The sequence below is a fragment of the Hemitrygon akajei genome, chromosome 21 (genome assembly GCF_048418815.1).
Source record: "Hemitrygon akajei chromosome 21, sHemAka1.3, whole genome shotgun sequence".
Classification (NCBI taxonomy): domain Eukaryota; kingdom Metazoa; phylum Chordata; class Chondrichthyes; order Myliobatiformes; family Dasyatidae; genus Hemitrygon; species Hemitrygon akajei.
In genome coordinates, this window is record NC_133144.1 from 59,164,467 (window position 1) to 59,184,925 (window position 20,459).

General features: G+C 38.4%; 1 protein-coding gene across 5 annotated transcripts in view; it reads right to left on the bottom strand.

Moving 5' to 3' along the window:
* The window catches only part of scaper (S-phase cyclin A-associated protein in the ER), a 327,794-nt gene that overhangs the window by 29,911 nt on the left and 277,424 nt on the right, over nt 1-20,459 (bottom strand). For all 5 annotated transcript variants that reach the window (XM_073025528.1, XM_073025526.1, XM_073025530.1 and 2 more), the window contains exons 27-28: nt 17,099-17,336; nt 14,192-14,341 (exon numbers count right to left, since the gene is read on the bottom strand). In XM_073025528.1, the coding sequence (XP_072881629.1) occupies nt 14,192-14,341; nt 17,099-17,336 (388 nt within the window). The remainder of the gene's footprint in view (nt 1-14,191; nt 14,342-17,098; nt 17,337-20,459) is intronic.

Genomic DNA, 20,459 nt, shown 5'->3' on the forward strand with positions numbered 1-20,459 from the left:
TACCCAACAGACCATGAGTTTTGTGCATTGCCTGAGGCCTTGATTCTCAATAATTGATTACTGGTGCAATGAATTTGGTGGTGAATCTCATCATCAAATGTCTACCTTTGATGAGAGGTGGCTCCCAAGGTATGGAAAGAGGCCCAAGTCTTCTATAATCCCCTTTTTTCCATTGGAAGACAGTGTTGTATAGTAGGCAGGTTGGTAGAACCTTCAACTTATGAATCTTGAGCGTAAAGTCCATCCTATTGCAGTGAAGGACTTGACAGTGGCTTGGAGCTCAGCACCTGGGTACACACAAGTGAAAAATTCTTCTGCATACTGCCACTAACTGCTTAGACTCAGGTGACCTTGGTTCTGGAGTGCACCTCCATCTACAGTGACAGATAACTATCAGTTCTGTTGATTAGCTCCACTTCCATTGATAGCTTGTTGAAGGTGAGGTGGAATATTATGGCAAGAAAAAATGCTTGGGTATTGGTGCAAGATGCAGCTTTATTTGACACTGATCTCTCTGACAGATCCATTTGTTAGGGTCCAACCCTTGCACTTAATGAGGAATTTGTGTGTTAAATCATGACAAATTTCTGCGGGAAGTTCAACTTGTGGAAGATGGTTCACAGTCTAGAATCATTAGACAACGTCCACTGTTATTTTAATGCTCCCCCACCTTTAACTTTCTGTTGTGGTTCCGCACTAATTATGGCTTATCAAAATCTGGATGTCGAATGATTTAATCTGACTAGGGTAGGTTAATGTTTCAGGGTGAATCTGATTACTTTCAGTAACAATATCCTCTGAACCATAGTTGAATTTCCTATTATAGATCCTCTCCTTTTCCAAAACTGCTTGGCGCCACCTATATAACATTGCTTGTCTCAGCTCATTTGCTGTTGAAACACTCCTCCAGGTCACCATTATCTCTGAGACACATCCATATCCAAACAACTATGGCCTTTATTCCTAATATATCAGGTCCCCTTTGACAGTGCTCTCCATCTACCTGTGCAGTCAGACTCCCTTGCCTCATTCTTAAATTTTTATCTTGCAGTCAACTTCTTTCATGATCTTGCTTAGGAACCCTGACTACCCACTACAGAACTCCCTACATCTCTGACTTAGTGTCCAGTGCTTTAACCTCTCTCTTCACCTGAACATTGGTAGACACAGCTTTGGCTACCTAGGCTCAAGATTGTCAAAATCTCTCTGAGACATTAAGACAACACCATCCAGTGACTTAGTTGATATTAATAATGGTATAGTTTTTGACAAAATCCTCTCAGAGATGCAAAATAAAACATACAACAATGCTAAAAAGAAATCTTATTCAGAATTGAACTAAAATTACTTTTTCTCAAAAGAACTAAAGCTGCAATTTAAAAAATGACAGTCTGATGTCAAATTAATCTACAGAATCAGGCGACTTAGTAGCTTCAGAATAAATACTTCAGATTTTTACAAGTAAAGCTAATACTAGGGTCATGGACACAGTTGACAAGACTGATATTTATGACCCATGAGAGGGTGGCAATGAGCCTTGAACATGTATTTGCAATATAACAGAGGGAATTAAAGAAAGTATACTCTAGGCCACAAGGAATAAAGGGAGGACTGTAGCAGCACAGCAAGATTAAAATTACTTCACCCCTTAGCCTAGCAGTTCTCTTACCACTGAGAAAGGCAAGAACAGAAATAACTCACAAACCACAAGTAATTATGCTATTTACCAAGAGTCAGGCCGAAATATTGGAATTCTGTAACAACAGTGAGTGCAGAGACAACTTAAGACTTCAAATAAGGCTCATGATTTTCTTACAATAAGTACAGATGGACAATAAGTTTGGTCTTTCAATGTCAGTCACACTCCATAAATAAAGGTAAAAGGTCAGCTGCTACAAAAACATTCATGACATTTAACATTCAGGATGCCAAAAAGTAACAGAGTTCTTAGCAAGTGTCCCAGCTTGAGAGATTTACATTTGTTCTTGGTGGCACTTTTATTTTTTCCCAAGGAAGAAACCAGATCACCATGTTCCACATCTCCAGAGATAACATCCTGCCTTATACTCATTGCAGTTTTGCTACAAATCAAAATACAATCCACTGATTAGTGAATGACCATAAAAACGGCTGCAATGATGTCCAAAGCAAATGCACTATTTTGTCTCTGTGCTGTGTAATTAAAGATTCTACTTGCAATTTTGTACAGTATGCTCGTTTATAGCTACCATCAAGCAGACTGTTTTCCATTGTTCAACATCTCCAAAGATATAGCTGCCACACCAAATAGTACACTGTGCTGTGATCAATAGAGTAACAGAAATTACAGGACAGTATACACTCAGTGGCCACTTTATTAGGTATACAGTTACAGCAGCTCATTAATGCAAATATCTAGTCAGCCAATCATGTGGCAGCAACTCAATGCATAAAAGCATGCAGATGTGGTCAAGAGGTTCAGTTGTTCAGACCAAACATCAGAATAGGGAAGTCATATGACTTTGAAAGTGGAATGATGGTTGGTGCCAGACAGGGTGGTTTGATTATCTCAGAAACTGCTGATCTCCTGGGATTTTCACACAAAGCAGTTTCTTCCCCCAAGCCATCAGACTCCGCAATACTCAGAGTCTAGACTGACATCTACATCATTTATTATTATATTGTAATTTGTCCTCTACTGTGCCTATTGTCTTGTTTATTAATTATTGTACTGCCCTGCACTGTTTCGTGCACTTTACGTAGTCCTGTGCAGGTCTGTAGTCTAGTGCAGTTTTTATATTGTTTTACGTAGTCTAGTGTAGCTTTGTGCTGTCTCACATAGTCTAGTGTAGTTTTGTGTTGTTTCATGTAGCACCAGGGTCCTGGAGGAACATTGTTTTGTTTTTACTGTGTACTGTACCAGCAGTTTATGGTCGAAATGACAATAAACTTGGCTTGACTTACTAGAGTTTACTAAAAAATGGTGCAAAAAACAAAAAACATCCAGTGAGTGACAGTTCTGTGGTAAAAATGTCTTGTTAATGAGACAGATCAGAGGAGAATGGGCAGACAGTTTCAAACTGACAGGAAGGTGACAGTAACTCCAACAACCACATGTTACAACAGTGGTGTGCAGAAAAGCATCTCTGAATATGGAACACGTTGAAGCCTGAAGTGCTTGAATGCAGTATCAGAAGATCACACCAGGTTCTACTCCTGTATCTAACAAAGTGGCCACTGAGTCTATATCCATATTAATACACTAATTTCATACTATGGTGTAGAGAGCAAGCAACAATTTTATGATTTCTCACATAATTATGTAAAATTATATGGATATGAGGACCTTCCTGACAGTGGGATGATAAAAGTGGGTGGATAAGGCACTCTATGGAAAAAGTCAGTTTAAAATGAAAGCACTAATAACGGAAGTCAGAAATGAAAGCGAGCAATGGTTAAAAGACAATATAAAATACTTGGCTGGCAAATTAAAGAGTACTTGCTGTACTTTTTAACTACCTAATATTTGTCAGAAGTGGTTAGAAAGTGAGGTACAGCAAGCATCAAATGGCTTTAAAGCCACTTCACCTACAGTTCTCCCACAATTCCACCAAATTGTATTGTCCTTAACTCAGCAGCTCTGAGACATTATTATGCTCAGATGGTTGTTGTGAGCATCTCAATGGCCTGTTAAATTATTAATTACTTCTGAAGTAACAATAATGTAATGAGCTCCTTTTATTTTTTTTAAAATGCTTCTTGGCTGATGCACCTATAACACTCAAAGCCTAAGGAAATTCCTCATTAAACAGCTTAATGGTCTATTTTGATATTGCATTTAGAAAGCTCTGAAATAGGCAACAGGCTTTTTGCTTTAATTATACCCAGTTTCACATGCTGGAACTGTACAGAGGAAGAGGCAGATTGGGGTATGTGGGGGTGTCAGGGCATGGGAACAATCTTCGTTATCTACTGGATAGAAATTTTTTTCCAATATTGCTTGAAGACAGGGCCCTGATCCCCAAGGGGATCAATATACTGCCTAATGGTGCATGATTTGCCTGAAGAAACAGTACTAGGCTTGGTCTTTGATCTGTGCTAGATGGAGAATTATGATAAATTTTACTAACTTTCAATACTCTCACCAAAACCACTAGTTCATACTGGGTTATGGTTCCAAGGATCTAACGTCTTATTTTATACTCACACTTGTCTTCACCTGGCCATTTTGATATTAATGATTATTGTAAACATCCCAACTGAACCCACTCTTTAGTCAATATTCAATGATAGATGGAAATAAAGATATGCAAATATGGAAATAAAGATATGCAAATATCTTCAATAACTTTAAGATGTTACAAAACGTAGTGCCTTAAGTAGTACTTTTTTGATGCAGGAAATATTGCAGCCAAAATAAAAACAAAAACAATATGAAAATGACAAGGTAATTTGATTTTTTAAAAGATGTTTATGGCGGTTGCTCAGGACACAGGAATTAATTTTATTTGAAATAGTTACATGAGAGTTTTAACATCCATCTGTGCAAATAGACAGAGCCTCAGTTTGACACCCCACCCAAAGAACTGCACCATCAAAAGTACAGGACTTTCTCTCTACTGCAGTGAAACATTAGGTGATGATTCTTGCGCTCAAGTCACTGGAATGGCAGTGAATTCAACAACCTCAGACAAGAGGCATAAGCAATAACCACTGAACTGTAGCAAACAAAAGTCTGTCATTCCCAATACAGATTGTTGTTTCATGATCCAGGATGAGAACCATTGTTATGTTCCTTATCTAAAGATCACATTATTTCTGGGGCCAGACACCTATGTGTGATGACTAAACTTCTTAAATTCGGTTAATTGGTTTGTTTTGTCGAATGTCCAGAGGTACAGTGAAAAACTTATCTTGCATACTATCTATACAGATCAATTACAACAATGCATTGAGGTAGTACACATGAAACAATAGCAGAGTACAGAATAAAGTTCAGAGAAAGTGCAGGGTCAAGGTGCAAGGTCACAACGAGATAGTTTCTGAGGTCAAGAGTCCATTTTATCATACTAGGGACCCAGGCAATAATCTTCTGTTATAAGATTATTGCCTGGGTCCCTAGTATGATAAAATAACAGCAGGATAGAAATCAGAATCATGTTTAATATCACTTGCACATGTCATGAGATTTGTTAACTTTGTGGTAGCAGTACAATGGAACACATGATAATATAGAATAAAAATCTGTGAATTACAATAAGTAAAATTAGTCGTGCAAAAACAGAAATAAAAAAGTAGTGAGGTGGTGCTTATGGTTTCAATATCGATTTAGAAATCAGATGGCAGAGGGGAAGAAGCTGTTCCTGAATCACCGAGTGCGTGCCTTCAGGCTTCTGTACTTCCCTCCTGATGGTAACAACAGGGAGAAGGCATGTCCTGGGTGATAGGGGTCCTTAATGATGGATGCTAACTTTTTGAGGCACTGCTCCTTGAAGATGTCTTGGATACTACGGAGTCTAGTACCCATGATAGAGTTGACTAAGTTTACAACTCTCTGCCACTTTGATCTTGTGCAGTAGCCCCCACGTAGCAGCTGGTGATGCAGCCTGCCAGAATGCCTTCCATGGTACGCCTGTAGAAATCTGTGAGTGTTTTAGGTGACATACCAAATCTCCTCAAACTCCTAATGAAATATAGCTGCTGTCTTGCTTTCTTTATAGCTGCATCGATATGTTGGGACCAGGTTAGATCCTCAGAGATATTGACACCCAGAAACGTGAAACTGCACACTCTCTCCACTTCTGATCCCTCTTTGAGGACTAGTTTGTGTTCCCTCGTCTTACCCTTCCAGAAGTCCACAATCAGCTCTTTGGTCTTACTGACGTTGAGTGTAAAGTTGTTGCTGTTACACCATTCAATTAGCTGTTATATCTCACTCCTTTTTACCATCAGAGATTCTTCCAACAATGATTGTATTATTAGCAAATTTATAGATGGCATTTGAGCTGTGCCTAGCCAAACAGTCATGGGTGTAGAGAGAGTGGAGCAGTCCTTGAGCCTATTGTTACGGGCTTTCAGAATTTTGTATTGTTTGCTTGTTGGGAGAGGGGCAAAAAAGAATATTTGGGGTGGTGAGATCTTTGACTATGCTGACTGTTTTACCAACACAAGAAGTGTAGACAAAGTCCACAGAGGGGAGGCTGGTTTCTGTGATGTGCTGAGCTGTGTCCACAACTCTGACATAGCTCTCAGAAACGATCTTTCAAATCTATAATTTCTGAAAAGCTTTTTAGAAGATTAAAGGCTCAGAATAAGTTGTAAGTAGGAAATGAAAAAAGAAATGTTGAATCTACCAAAATCATAAGCCATGCTACAACAGATAATCGGTGACTTTAATACGATTAATCAAACTCAGAAATTTCCGAGACAACATAAATTAACGGGTAATTACATTTTTAAGACATATGGAACAAAAACGAACTTTCAAGTGTTATTTGGCTCAGCCGGTCCTTTCATCTGCCCTTTCACTGATCACCATTATTCTTAATACTAATCTGAGGCAGGAACACCGGGTTCCCTATTTAGTTTCACTAAAATTACAATTCTCTATTTTCCAATGTTTCCATTTGGTTTAAACAGCCCACTAATTAATCCCATCAGAAACCATGATATTTTGAAAACTTTGAACATCAAGGTACATAGTTGGAAAGTGTCTAACCAGCATCCTCCATTCAAAAACACCGAGACAAAGACTGAGGGACAGAACGCAGTCCATGAAAAGGAGTTGAAACATATTGATTGCATCTGTCTCATCTCTCTTGATTTGTTTATCTACCCCAAGGCAATGGTCATAGACGCTGGATTTAAGTCAAGGGTTCCTCAGCCGGTTGTTTAGTTCTGCCTTGAATTATTGCTCTGGATAGCCGAGACCATATCATTGTATCATAAATAATCTGTTAAAATTGCATTTTAATCAACAAATAGAATAAATTGCAGGTGAAATGGAAATAATATTGCAACTCAGCTTATAGACTAAGGGGATACAGGATTGGGTAAAATATAGAAGGGCGAGGATGGTTTAAAAAAGCATTGTGCAATTGTGTTGATGATATCCATTATACATCAATGAAGGCCTTTAAAACAACAGTAATTCCAGAGATTGTGACAGTTAAACAGGATCTCATCCCAGAGTTCAACAGAAAAGAGTTAAATAGCACTTATGGAACATGCTGGATATCAAGAGTGTTTTGAAAATATGGTAAGATTTAGCGAGACTTTCAGACTACAATGACACCAATATTTGAGATGAAGAAGGTAATACCGAGCTGTAAGAGCTGGAGTTGTAATTGATGTATTTGATCAGGGGATGCAGGGTGGAAGAAATTACAGGGTTAAGGGGGACAAAATCACAGAAGAGATTTTGGATGGAAGAAAATTGGTATACCAAAATATGGAGCCAATGAAAGCCAAGTGAGTGAGGTTTTGTGCAGAAAAAGACTGTGGTTCAGTATTTATCTCTACCTAATGTGCCTAGTGACAATACCTAATACGGAAAATTTGCACAGGTTAATTAATGCCTCTTCCTGATAATTGGATTGAATATGACTCTAAAATAAATACTGTTTCACAAAATTAAGAAGAAATGGCTTATACTTTCTTCAGTCCAAAACTCAATCACAGCTCACTCTATGTTGATTACAATTTGCCAAGATAAACTTCCCTTTAAAGTAAAAATAAATAAATCCATTCCCAGTACATCTGTGCTTTATTTTATTAAACGAATAAAGTAGAGTTTTAAAAATGATTGTGATATTAAAGTTCAGAGGAAGGAAAGTCTAGCAGTATGCACATTCTGGGAGAAAAATCCTATTAGTTCATCAAAGACTATTTGTATTAGCTTTCCTACAGGTGCTTTCTCATCTGAACTAGAGAAAATAGAAAATTGAGGGCAAATATCAGAAAGATGTGTGATAACAGTTATGAGGATACACAAGAGGAGATGAAGAAAAAAAATAGTCTGAAAAGTAAATACAGCACAGAGAAATAAACTGAAAACGCTGGAGAAACTCAGCAGATCAAGCTTCACCTGTGGAATACTGTATAGGTTCTGCAATTCCTCATTCAAACAATTTTTGTTTTTAAATTGCGAGAAGTTATTTCCAACTCTAACCCAATTGCAAATGTAGTTTTACATAGTACGTAATTATGATTTGGAATAAATTATGGTGAAAGCTGGTCAAATTTCAACTTTGAAAAGGGGAAACAGATTTGCAAGTTTATGGGGATAGAGGATTTAAAATGACTGGTTGTTCTACAAAGAGTTAGAACAGACAAATGAGCTAAATAGTCTCCTCCACTGCTGCAATAACTTCATAATTCTATGCACAAGTGAACATTACAAATGCTGAATAATATTGTCATATTATTTGGCAATACTGCCAAAGTATTTGGTATCAACTACCTAAAAAAATATAATCACTGAATATATCAGCTTTCTTTAAAAAATAGTAGTAATAATGTTTATTATTAGTGTTTACTTTATCATTAATATTGAGTGGCTGTTGAGAAAAACATCCATAGATTCTGCTTCCTTCGTTGGTATGCTCTGATGGAAAACTACGCAGCAGGAAAGCAGGCAAAATCTGCAAACTTGTTTCTGAACAGATATCCGAAAAAGCCAGACTGCATTCTAAATGTTCTGCCATGAAGAATTTTATATTCTGACTTTTTCTTTACCCTGAAACTGAGGTGAGAATTATCACCACAGATGATAATTAACTGAAGAAAGCAAAATAAAAAGCAAACAAAAACTCGGGGAATTTAGATTGTTACCTGAAAGGTCAAGGGGAACATGGTGCTTAAGAAATTGTAATAGATATCTTATCCATGGCAGCTGTAACATATTATTAGGCTGGAAAAACTGTCAATGAAGTAACATAAAGCAATACACATAAAATGCTGGAGGAACTCAGCAAATCAGATAGCATCAATGGAAATGAATAAACGGTCAACGTTTCAGGCTGAGACTCTTTATTCGGAATGGAAAAAAAGGGGGAAGGCACCAGAATAAAAAGGTGGGGGGGGGGGGTGGAAGGGGAAGGAGGATAGTTAGAAGGTGACAGGTGACATGGTTGAAGAATCAGAGATCACAGAGGTGGACCAGTGAGCAAGGGTTCTACTGAACTCTTGAAGAAAAGATTTAAATTTTTTCGGGTAGGCATCCTTCAAAGAGACTTTGCAGTAAACATAAACATGAGAATACATTATTTTTGAAGAATCCAACAGTGGTAATTTTCTTAGAACATTATTTCTTTCAGCTCTGAAGGTGTCAAATCATGTGAGATATACTTAGAATTATACTGCTCATTCATCCCACAGGATCTGCTCCACATAGGTCTCTATTTATCTGGCAGCTATTACTAAAATTTAACACAGACAAATCTGCATAACCTGATTTGGTCTTACCCTTCCAGAGTTATTTCCTTTGCTCTACCCATCTTTACTCTATCTTTTTGTGAAAGCTAATTGGTTTTCTATGTTTTCCAGGTATGATCTGAAAAGGTAACCGTTTTTCTTTCCACACATACTACCTGTCTTTGGAGTTAATGTCATACAGATGGAATGATTCTGGCTGCAGATATTTGACTTCAAGCTTGTATGCAAGCTAAATGCTGCAAGGTTGCATAAAGTACCCTAGGTTGGAATATTTTCATTGAAAAGCATTTTATCATTTAAATAGGTACTATCATGGGGTGTCCAGCGAGGAGTAGCATCTCTGGTGAAAGGGCTTGTCATGTCCATTCTTGGGCAGCTCATTCACCTTTGTTCTCCACCAGATATTTTGCTCTCAACTGTGGCTCCAAGTTGCTGTTCATATCTGACAGTGCCCACATTTCGATACACTGCTTCAACAGGCTGGCTGTACCAGGAGAGGGTAACCTGCAGCCTCATAACCTGGTGAGATAGGGACATGCCTGTCCTAGCATGCAAAGTCTGCTCCAGCGGATTGGGCAGATGAGATCTACAGTGTGATCCAATATCCAGGAAGGTAGATCTGCAATGCTCCGTAGACAGCAAAAGGCATAACAAGACACTGAACACATCATGGTCATCCACTGTAACCAAGGAAGACTCCAGTTTGTGATGCTTGTTCGTACCACTGGATTGAGAGAGTGTAGCTTCCCAAGTGCAACTGCCTTTCCACTTTAAAAAATCTCCCGGACAAGTTTCTCCTGCAAAAGTGTCTATCTAATTGGTGAGATTAGCGAGAAATGGAGTCAATCAAGGGTCCGCACCCCATCTCCAGGCTTGTTAACTTCAGTCCACTTCATACTTAGTTAGAGTAGCATGAAGAGTTGAGATTGAATGGATGACTTAAACTACTCGAGGGGAAATGAACTAAATCTTCAGATTTCAAAGCCCACTGACCCATGTAAACTGGGACTGGCATTCAGACTCAGTCTGCTATGTTGAATGTACATGAATTTCTTCATTCATCAGGAGTCAAAAAAAACAAAGCCACTATTGGACACTTAGAGAAAACAGGCAATGGCAAGTTTGTCCTGAACAAGTTGGAAATAATTAAAAGCTGCACATCATTGGCAAAACACTATCTTTTTCTTCCTTGTAACTTTAAACTGGATTGTACAAAAGCATAACGTGTAAAAGTTTTATTAAAGAAATAAGCTGAACACAAAGTTCAAACAATTGACATTATTTCTAACACAATGCTGTGTAGTTACAGATCCATTCTATCCCTTTTAATTAATTCACCCAGCCAGATCCAGAAGTTCACCTAGTTCAGCATCTAATGTTCTTAAAAGGTTTTGGGATTTTCAGTTCAGTTCCTATACTGGAAGTTTTTTTCTTATGTTATCATTTGTATCTGAATAAAAATGTTTATACATTGTTCTAAATTTACTTCTACCAAAACAAACCCACACTCCTCTGTGCTTGCTTATGCGACATATTGCAGGATAATAATTTTTTCTAGTTTCTCAATAATACCTCAAAATGAAAAGTTCTGCTAAAATTCACCAAGTAGACAATTAAAACATAAAGCAGTTTATATCACAGGTTCAGCCAATAAATGCATAAAATTCTATCTAAACACAAGAGATTCTGTAATTTTAATCCCCAAGTATATAAAATAATCATTAACTAATTTAAAAGGTAAATTTCCGTAAATTGGAACCTGCCTATTTAGGGGGAACAATGCACTCTTATTAAGATACAATTTATACCCGGAAAAATTACTAAACTGAGCCAATAATGATATAATTGCAGGAATGGATTTCTCAGGATCAGAAATGTATAATAACAAGTCATCTGCATATAATGATAACTTATGTATATCCATCCCGCGAGTAATGCCAAAAATGTTAGGTGATTCTCTAATAGTAATTGCCAAAGGTTCTAGGGCAATATCAAATAATAATGGACTAAGAGGACAACCTTACCTGGCACCCTGAAATAAACGAGAAAAGGGAGATCTTTGGTTGTTAGTAAAAACCGAGGCTACTGGAGTATGATATATCAATTTAATCCAGGATATAAATGTCAGACTAAAGTTAAACTTCTCAAGCACAGTAAATAAATATGGCCATTCAACTCTATCAAATGCTTTCTCCGCATCTAATGAAATGACACATTCTGAGGTGCTACGTGGAGTATAAACAATATTCATTAATCTCCTAATATTGAAAAAATAGCGATTTTTAATAAAACCATCTTTATAAACAAATAGTTGAGCTTCAAATGGAATACAGTTTATTACTTACATCTTCGATTGAAAATCAATTAATGAAAACCAGAAGTGAATTTTATATACACAGTGATAAATCAGGCAAATTGTTAGCTAACCAATTGAAGAATGCTTCGGTTAAACGTCAAATTATTAAGATCCGTAAACAGAATGGTGAATTGACAGTTAATCATGATGAGATAAACAAATCTTTTCAAGATTTTTATACTTCTCTGTATCACTCTGAATTTCCTCATGATCTTAATGCCATGCATGATTTTTTAGGGAAACTGAATTTTCCAAAATTATCATCTAAAGAACATTTAATATTAGAAACTCCTATTACGGATACAGAAATTAAAGGTGTAATTTCCTCAATGAACTCCAGAAAAGCACCAGGTCCAGATGGGTATACAGTGGAATTTTTCAAGTTTTTTTCCTCTACCCTTTCTCCTTGGTTATGTAGGGTTTTTGAAGAAGCAGTTAGATTAGGTAAACTACCACAATCTTTTTAATAGAGCTTCCATTTCTTTAATATTGAAAAAAGATAAAGACCCTACTGACTGTGCATCCTATAGACCGATATCGCTGTTGAATGTAGATTCCAAGATCTTTTCCAAGTTACTGGCGACCAGGCTGGAGAAGGTATTACCTCAAATTATCTCGGAGGATCAAACTGGTTTTATTAAAAATCACAAGAGATTCTGCAGATGCTGGAAATTTACAGTAATAAAGAAGCACCTGGCTTCTGCCCCTTCCTTTCCAGTCCTGATGAAGGGTCTTGCCCAAAGCATCAATTGTTTTTCCCCTCCTTAGATGCTGTCTAAAATTCAATGTACTGTGAATACTTCATTAAATTATACAACTACATCATAGTAGGTAAATGTTTGCTCCTCATCCTTGTTACCTCCAATTCTGCAGTAAACTGATTTCAGTCAGTAACAACAGTTCAACTGTGCTGTTGGGAAGTCAGATTCTGTGTTTTGGAACCTTCTGTAACAGCATTAGATGCAATGTAAGTTCAGATTTGTACTGTGTTCCACTTGAATTGTGCCTATTACTGATTTTTTAAAAAGCTGAATGCAGTACAGTACCTGCAATTCCCCTTTTCATGTTCTATACAAGTTATGCAAGTATCAAAACAAAATAGTGTGTGTATTTTTTAGAAGTTGCAGTGCTAGATTTTGTAAAAGGTTGTAATGGTACTGGACCTTTTCACCTTGAACATCTTGTTAAACCAAGGGTTTGCAGGAAACCAACTTCTCAGTTTGAGCCGAAGATAAACAGGGACCAGGTTTAAACAGAAAAGAAGGAAATCTCAACACTGTAGGATTTCAATCTTTCCTTATTTAACATCTGCCATTGTAACTTAATATTTAATAAAGAATACCATGCACTTAAAAGATGTACTATCAGTTTGGAGTCATAATCACACAGGTCAGAAACAGGCTTTTCATCACACCATGTTTTGGCATTTCCTGTTATTTTTATGTCACAACTAAATCATACAGGGTAGAAGCTGGCCTTTCTTCCTCTCTAGTCTATGCCAAACTGCTATTCTGCCTTGTCCCCTCGACTTGCGCCAGTGCTATACCCTTCAATACTCTTATCCAAACATTCTTTTAAATGTTGCAATGTAAGCTGCATCCACTATTTCTGCTGGCAGCTCATTCTACACTCTCAGCACCCTCTGAGTGAAGAAGTACCCCTTAAGTTTCCCTTAAATACTTCACATTTCAATGTTCAAGATAAAACTGAAACAATCTAAATGATGACTTCAGGCAATAGGTCATGATGTAAGTTTTAGTTCTGTCTGTTTTTGTTTCAGAATATTTGTTTATACAGTGCATAGACAATTTAATAGAAAGCATTAGATCACAATTGCTAGATTGGTGGGAGGCTGAATCAATATCGGTGATCATATTGTGATCAGCTTGCACAAATCACCGGAACAATTAGCAATAACCAAACATCATCATTCAATCTGGGTGCAATCACACACGCACGCACAATAGGGACACATATTTTAAATTGCATCTTATGTGAAGGAGAATACTTTGTAATAAAACAGTTTGAAATGTTCAGAAGTCACTAACAGTACTGTGTAAATATAAGCCCCTCTTTTCCTGGTAAACACTGGGAACATGTTGATTCCAGAGAAGTAAGGACTCCATCTTTGCAATTTTCGGAAGAGTTGAGAATTTTCATTCCCAAACTTGTTCATTTGAAATGTACATGAAGAGGATAATAAAGAATATGAATTTGAAACCACAGTGCTAAATTAAAAAAAACCATTAAAACAACATTTGAAGAAATCACTGGAAAAGAAATACATCTTTGAGGGAAATCTCTATATAATACTGTAACATGGCAATCTTTAGGAGTCTAAGCAAAAATTAGCAGCTGGCGTTAAAGGAGGGATAACAACGGTTTCAGTCAAGGCCCTGTGGTAGAATGATTGTTGCTCACCTGATTGTCAGGGTGGTTTACGGTAAAATACCCTACGCAGACGATGACTTCATGCAGCAGGTCCTCACTAGTGTGATGGTAACAATACCACAGCAGTGAACTAACAATGTGGCGGAACGCCAGAGAGAGTCCCTCTGCACCACACACAGCCTATTTGAAAGAAAGGGATGGAATGAGTAAACTATGTACAGTCCCAGTTGAATGAGTAAATTTGTGCTAACATTTAACATAAGAAACATGAGCAGGAACAAAAATCAAAATTGATGGGAACAGCCTCTGTGGAAGGAAAAATTGTTAACCACTCTGGTTTGAGACCCTTCAAAACATTAACTATTCTCTTTCCACACATGGGACCTGACCTGCCCAGGGTTTGTGTTTCTGGTTTAGAATTCCAGCTTCTGGCATCTGCAGTTTATTGATTTTGAAATAGAAGCGGGTCAAGGCCATTCAGTCCTTTAGTTCTGAGCTGCCAGTCACAAGATTATGGCTGACATTCTATTCAAATGCCATTTTCCTGCTCTATTCTGATTTCCTTCAATCTGGTTAAAATACAGAAATCTACTGATTTCCATTTTGAATGCACTCAATGACTGAACCTGCACTGCCCTTCAGTAGAAACATAGAAACATAGAAAATAGGTGCAGGAGTAGGCCATTCGGCCCTTCGAGCCTGCACCGCCATTCAGTATGATCATGGCTGATCATCCAACTCAGAACCCTGTACCTGCTTTCTCTCGATACCCCCTGATCCCTTTAGCCACAAGGGCCATATCTAACTTCCTCTTAAATATAGCCAATGAACCGGCCTCAACTGTTTCCTGTGGCAGAGAATTCCACAGATTCACCACTCTCTGTGTGAAGAAGTTTTTTCTCATCTCGGTCCTAAAAAGCTTCCCCTTTATCCTTAAACTGTGACCCCTCGTTCTGGACTTCCCCAACATCGGAAACAATCTTCCTGCATCTAGCCTGTCCAATCCCTTTAGAATTTTATACGTTTCAATAAGATCTCCCCTCAATCTTCTAAATTCCAGTGAGTATAAGCCTAGTCGATCCAGTCTTTCTTCATATGAAAGTCCTGCCATCCCAGGAATCAATCTGGTGAACCTTCTCTGTACTCCCTCTATGGCAAGAATGTCTTTCCTCAGATTAGGGGACCAAAACTGCATACAATATTCTAGGTGCGGTCTCACCAAGGCCTTGTACAACTGCAGTAGAACCTCCCTGCTCCAGTACTCAAATCCTTTTGCTATGAATGCCAACATACCATTTGCCTTTTTCACCGCCTGCTGTATCTGCATGCCCGCCTTCAATGACTGGTGTACAATGACACCCAGGTCTCATTGCATCTCCCCTTTTCCTAATCGGCCACCGTTCAGATAATAATCTGTTTTCCTGTTCTTGCAACCAAAGTGGATAACCTCACATTTATCCACATTATATTGCATCTGCCATGAACTTGCCCACTCACCTAACCTATCCAAGTCACCCTGCATCCTCTTAGCATCCTCCTCACAGCTAACACCGCCGCCCAGCTTCGTGTCATCCGCAAACTTGGAGGTGCTGCATTTAATTCCCTCGTCTAAATCATTAATATATATTGTAAACAACTGGGGTCCCAGCACTGAGCCTTGCGGTACCCCACTAGTCACTGCCTGCCATTCTGAAAAGGTCCCATTTACTCCCACTCTTTGCTTCCTGTCTGCCAACCAATTCTCTATCCACATCAATACCATACCCCCAATACTGTGTGCTTTAAGTTTGCACACTAATCTCCTGTGTGGGACCTTGTCAAAAGCCTTTTGAAAATCTAAATATACCACATCCACTGGCTCTCCCCTATCCACTCTACTAGTTACATCTTCAAAAAATTCTATAAGATTCGTCAGACATGATTTTCCTTTCACAAATCCATGCTGACTTTGTCCGATGATTTCACCTCTTTCCAAATGTGCTGTTATCACATCTTTGATAACTGACTCTAGCATTTTCGCCACCACCGATGTCAGTATCGAGAATCCCATGGATTTACCATCTCTTGAATAAGAACATTTCTCATTTTAATTTTGAATGGCCACCACTTATTTTGAGATTATGACCCTCAGTCCTAGACTGAGAAAAAAATCTCCCATGTATACCATATCCATCCCTCTAAGAATTTATGTTTTGCAATTAGTTAATAAATACACTCAGTAGTCAGTTTATTAGGTACATCTTGGAACTGGTGTGATCTTCTGCTGCTATAGCCCATCCACTTCAAGGTTCGACGTGTTGTGCATTCAGAAAAGCTCTTCTACACAATATTATTATAATGTGTGGTTATCTGAGTTACCGGAACCTTCCTGTCAGCTTGAACCAGTCTGGCCATTCTCCTCTGACCTCTCTCATTAACAAGGTGTTTTCATCACAGACTGCCGCTCACTAGATTTTTTTTTGTTTGTTTTTTGCACTATTCTCTGTGAACTTGAGAGATTGTTGTCTGTGAAAATCCCAGGAGATCAGCAGTTTCTGAGATACCCAAACCATCCTGTCTGGCACCAACAATCATTCCACAGTCAAAAGTCACTTAGATCACATTTCTTCCCCATTTTGATATTTGGTCTAATCAACAACTGAACCTCTTAATCATGCCTGCATGATCTCATGCGTTGAGTTGCTGCCACATGATTAACTGATTAGATATCTGCGCTAATAAGGCGGCGTACAGGTGTACCTAATAAAGTGGCCACTGAGTGTAACTCAACTGAAGTAAAGGGTTTGACTGAACTAGATCACTAAATTAATCTTGCATTTTTAAAAAGTTCAAACTCCTCCACAGGCACGTACACTTATTTAAGAGAGGGACCATATTAGAGAATCCAAAACAATTTTAATTGTTTGTCTTGATCGACAATGATGAGGGTCCTCTCACCTGAAAAGTGGGAAGATCCAAAAATGCAAAGCTGTTTAAGAAGCGAAGACTCTGGATCGCAACTTGAATGATATGTTGTGGGTAGGTTTCAACTGGTGGGGACGTATTGTGGTCAGGAACCGTACCATGAAGGAGGATGCAGTAAAGCATGTTGAGAACGCCCACTAGCTCAGTAGACTGCAAAACTGCGGACAGTCCTGTTGGGTCATGCCTTTTGTTCTCAAATATGTTGTGCGATCTGTCAAGATTACAGGATAACTCATTAGGATGTAAATGCTGATGTGCCAATGCATTAAGATACTGAGATTGGATACATCTTCCAACAACATATTTCTCCTTGAAAGAAATATATAAGCCCAGCTCTATTCACCCTGCTCTTCCTCATCTGTTCGAAATTGGTTTATTTTCTCTTTTGAAAATTCCACCAATTTGCAGTGTGTTTCACTGCAACAATCCTGCACTTAATAATATTGTACTCATTTCCCCTCTAGTCAGTAATGGATCAGTCTGTGAAGTGGTTTTAACTTTCTATGGACAGACTCTACATATTGTTGCTTGACTGGGGCATGCTCTGAAGTACATTCAACTTCCACACAGGTAATATCATGTTCACCTCAATTGCTGCAGTTTAATTTGAGTGTAAAGCAATCTGGCCACTTTACTCTCCTTTTCTTCCCTCAATCATCAATTCTTAAACGTTGGTTTAGTTTCTGCACCTCTTGACTACTTTGGTTGTGCTTTTTACTAGGGGCTCTGACTATCAATCAGGTGTAGGAACCATGGGGTATATCACCGCAAGTAAACAGATTCTCACCTGGTGACCCAATTGACTATTTCTATTGTAAAAGGACGAATATAAACCCTTTTTACCAAAGATCAAGTAACAGATAAATCAAATGTTATTAAAATGCTTTAGTTAGCATGGAAAAAAGATAGAAGCTGAAAAGCTTGGTAAACTGCTCAAATGCCAAAGTCCCTTTCTTTAGCAGCCTTGACCCTACCGAGCATCACCCATGTCACCTGAAATGTCAGTTGACAGGCAGCTGCTTCCACAGGAGTCACAATGGATGAGGGGTCACGCTTTATGTCACTTCTACACGCTCTGCTACAGACTAACATGTCTGAGTTGTTTGATGAGCTTCAAACGGAGATTTAATTTTGTTAACGCAATTTGTTGTACTAAGTGCAGGAAGGATACGTCAAAGTCAAATTTATTGTCATATGCACAGGCGCAATGAAAAACTTATTTGTAACAATGAATCCATTGTGGAATCAGATTTATAATATATATAAAATAAATTTCTTTTAAACAGTATCATTCAAAACTTCAGATTAGTCCAAAGCAACCTTAAAATAAGTAGTACTTTCCCACTGTAGTTGCTGGAAAGGACAATAGAAGTCAATCACAGTAATACAAAAAGGAGAGAAACTACAGATATTAGAAATATGAAAACAAAATGCTAAGACACTGAGCAAGTCTGGCAACATCTGTAGAGAGAAAGAGAGAGCAATGAAGTTAACATTACAGTCAACGATTCATAATTAAAACTAGCAAAGTGAGAAAAGAAGTGTGTGTTTATTGGTGGAAGGGGAATGTCTGTGATGTAGTGGTAACCAAGATTGATCAGGTGGAGAGAGGGAAAGGGTGGGGAGAGAGGGAAAGAAGGGTGAGGAGAAAGAGGGGATGGGGAGTGGGGAGAGTGAATGGGGTAGAAGGGATGAGTGAGGTAACGGAAGGTGAGGGAGGGGGAGGGGGAGAGGGAGAAGGTGTTGGGGGAGGGGAAGAGAGGGAGGAAGATGTGAGACAGGGTCAAGTACATTGTTAAAATACTCAGAATAACTCTGTCTTTCTTTTAGGCCAAACTGCCTTCGCTGCTTCCAGTTGTGGCCATGGTTTCCTATGCCCCGCTGGCTCTACCTCCACAGTTTCTTCACCTTTTCCGTATTCCATTCCACATCACTGCTATAAGATTTCAAAGATTGCCTGACTGCTTACAAACTCTGACTTCATGTGTTCACTTAACAATAAAATCATTTAGCTAGAACTGACAGCACATACTCTTGCTTTGGTTGTGAATATGTATTCTATTAGAGTCTCCTAAACCATAGAGTTGCAGAAGAAACTTTTCTTCTTTTAAGTTCTTTTAGAACTGTTGATCATCCCTGCTTATCTTTTGGTAATTAATGCAGAGTCACTTTTACTTCATGAAAAAAACCAGCTAATTCTTATACAACCACGACTGCTGTCCCTCCAATGGAGTGCAGGCTAAGTAAGTTTCACTCAACCATCAATCCAATGGACAGTTTAACATATAATTAAACAGATCATTGGTGTACTGCAAGTATTTAAAACACTACACATTCATTAGTACATCTTCAGCTTCTCCTATCTGCAATTAAGTTCTTATTCTAGATTCCCTCCTCCCTTTTAGTTCTCTTTCATTCTCCTTCCTCCCATCTTCTTATTCTGACTTCTTCCCCTTTCCGTTCCAGTCCTGATGAAGGGTTTCCACCTGAAACATCGACTGTTTATTCCTTTTCATAGACGCTGCCTGACCTGCTGAGTTCCTCCAGCATTATATGTTTGTTGCTCTGGATTTCTAGCATCTGCAAAATCTCATATTTATTCTAGATTTGTTTATTATGTTCTGCAACTGCTTTGATAGGATTTAAATCCACACTATCAGGTCAGTTGTCTAGGTCTGTGTAAAATAAATGAGCAATTTAATAACATAGTTTCATTGCTTTCAATACGTCCCATGGAGGAATTTAAGGTGGGGTGTTATATGGGAGGCAGGGTTTGAGGGTCGGCACAACATTGTGGGCCGATGGGCCTGTAATATGCTGTACTATTCTATGTTCTATGTTCTATGTCATCTGACGTGGGTAATCATGGTCTTTACATGACCATGATTGTTCTTCTCAATTTCTTTTCTACAGAAGTGGTTTGCCATTGCCTTCTGGTCAGTGTTTTTACAAGACTGGTGACTCCAGCCACCATCAATACTCTTCAGAGATTGTTTGCCTGGCATTAGTAGTTGCATAACCAGGCCTTGTGATATGCACCAACTGCTCATACGGGGGGGGGGGGGGGGGGGGTGGTGTTGTTGCTAAGCAGGTGCTACACTTTGCCCAATAGTGACCTGCAAGCTAGCGGAGGGAAGAAGCACCTTACACCTCCTTTGGTAAAGACAGATCTCTACCCCACCACCCAATACTACCACACCCTGGAAAAGTAATGCAGGAACCTAGATTTCTTGCATTTAGCAGCAATTTTAAGCTAGGTCAAGAAATGAAAAGTTAAAAATACATTGACAAGGAATTATTTTCAAAGAATTTACAGCTTTGAAGTGTTCACATG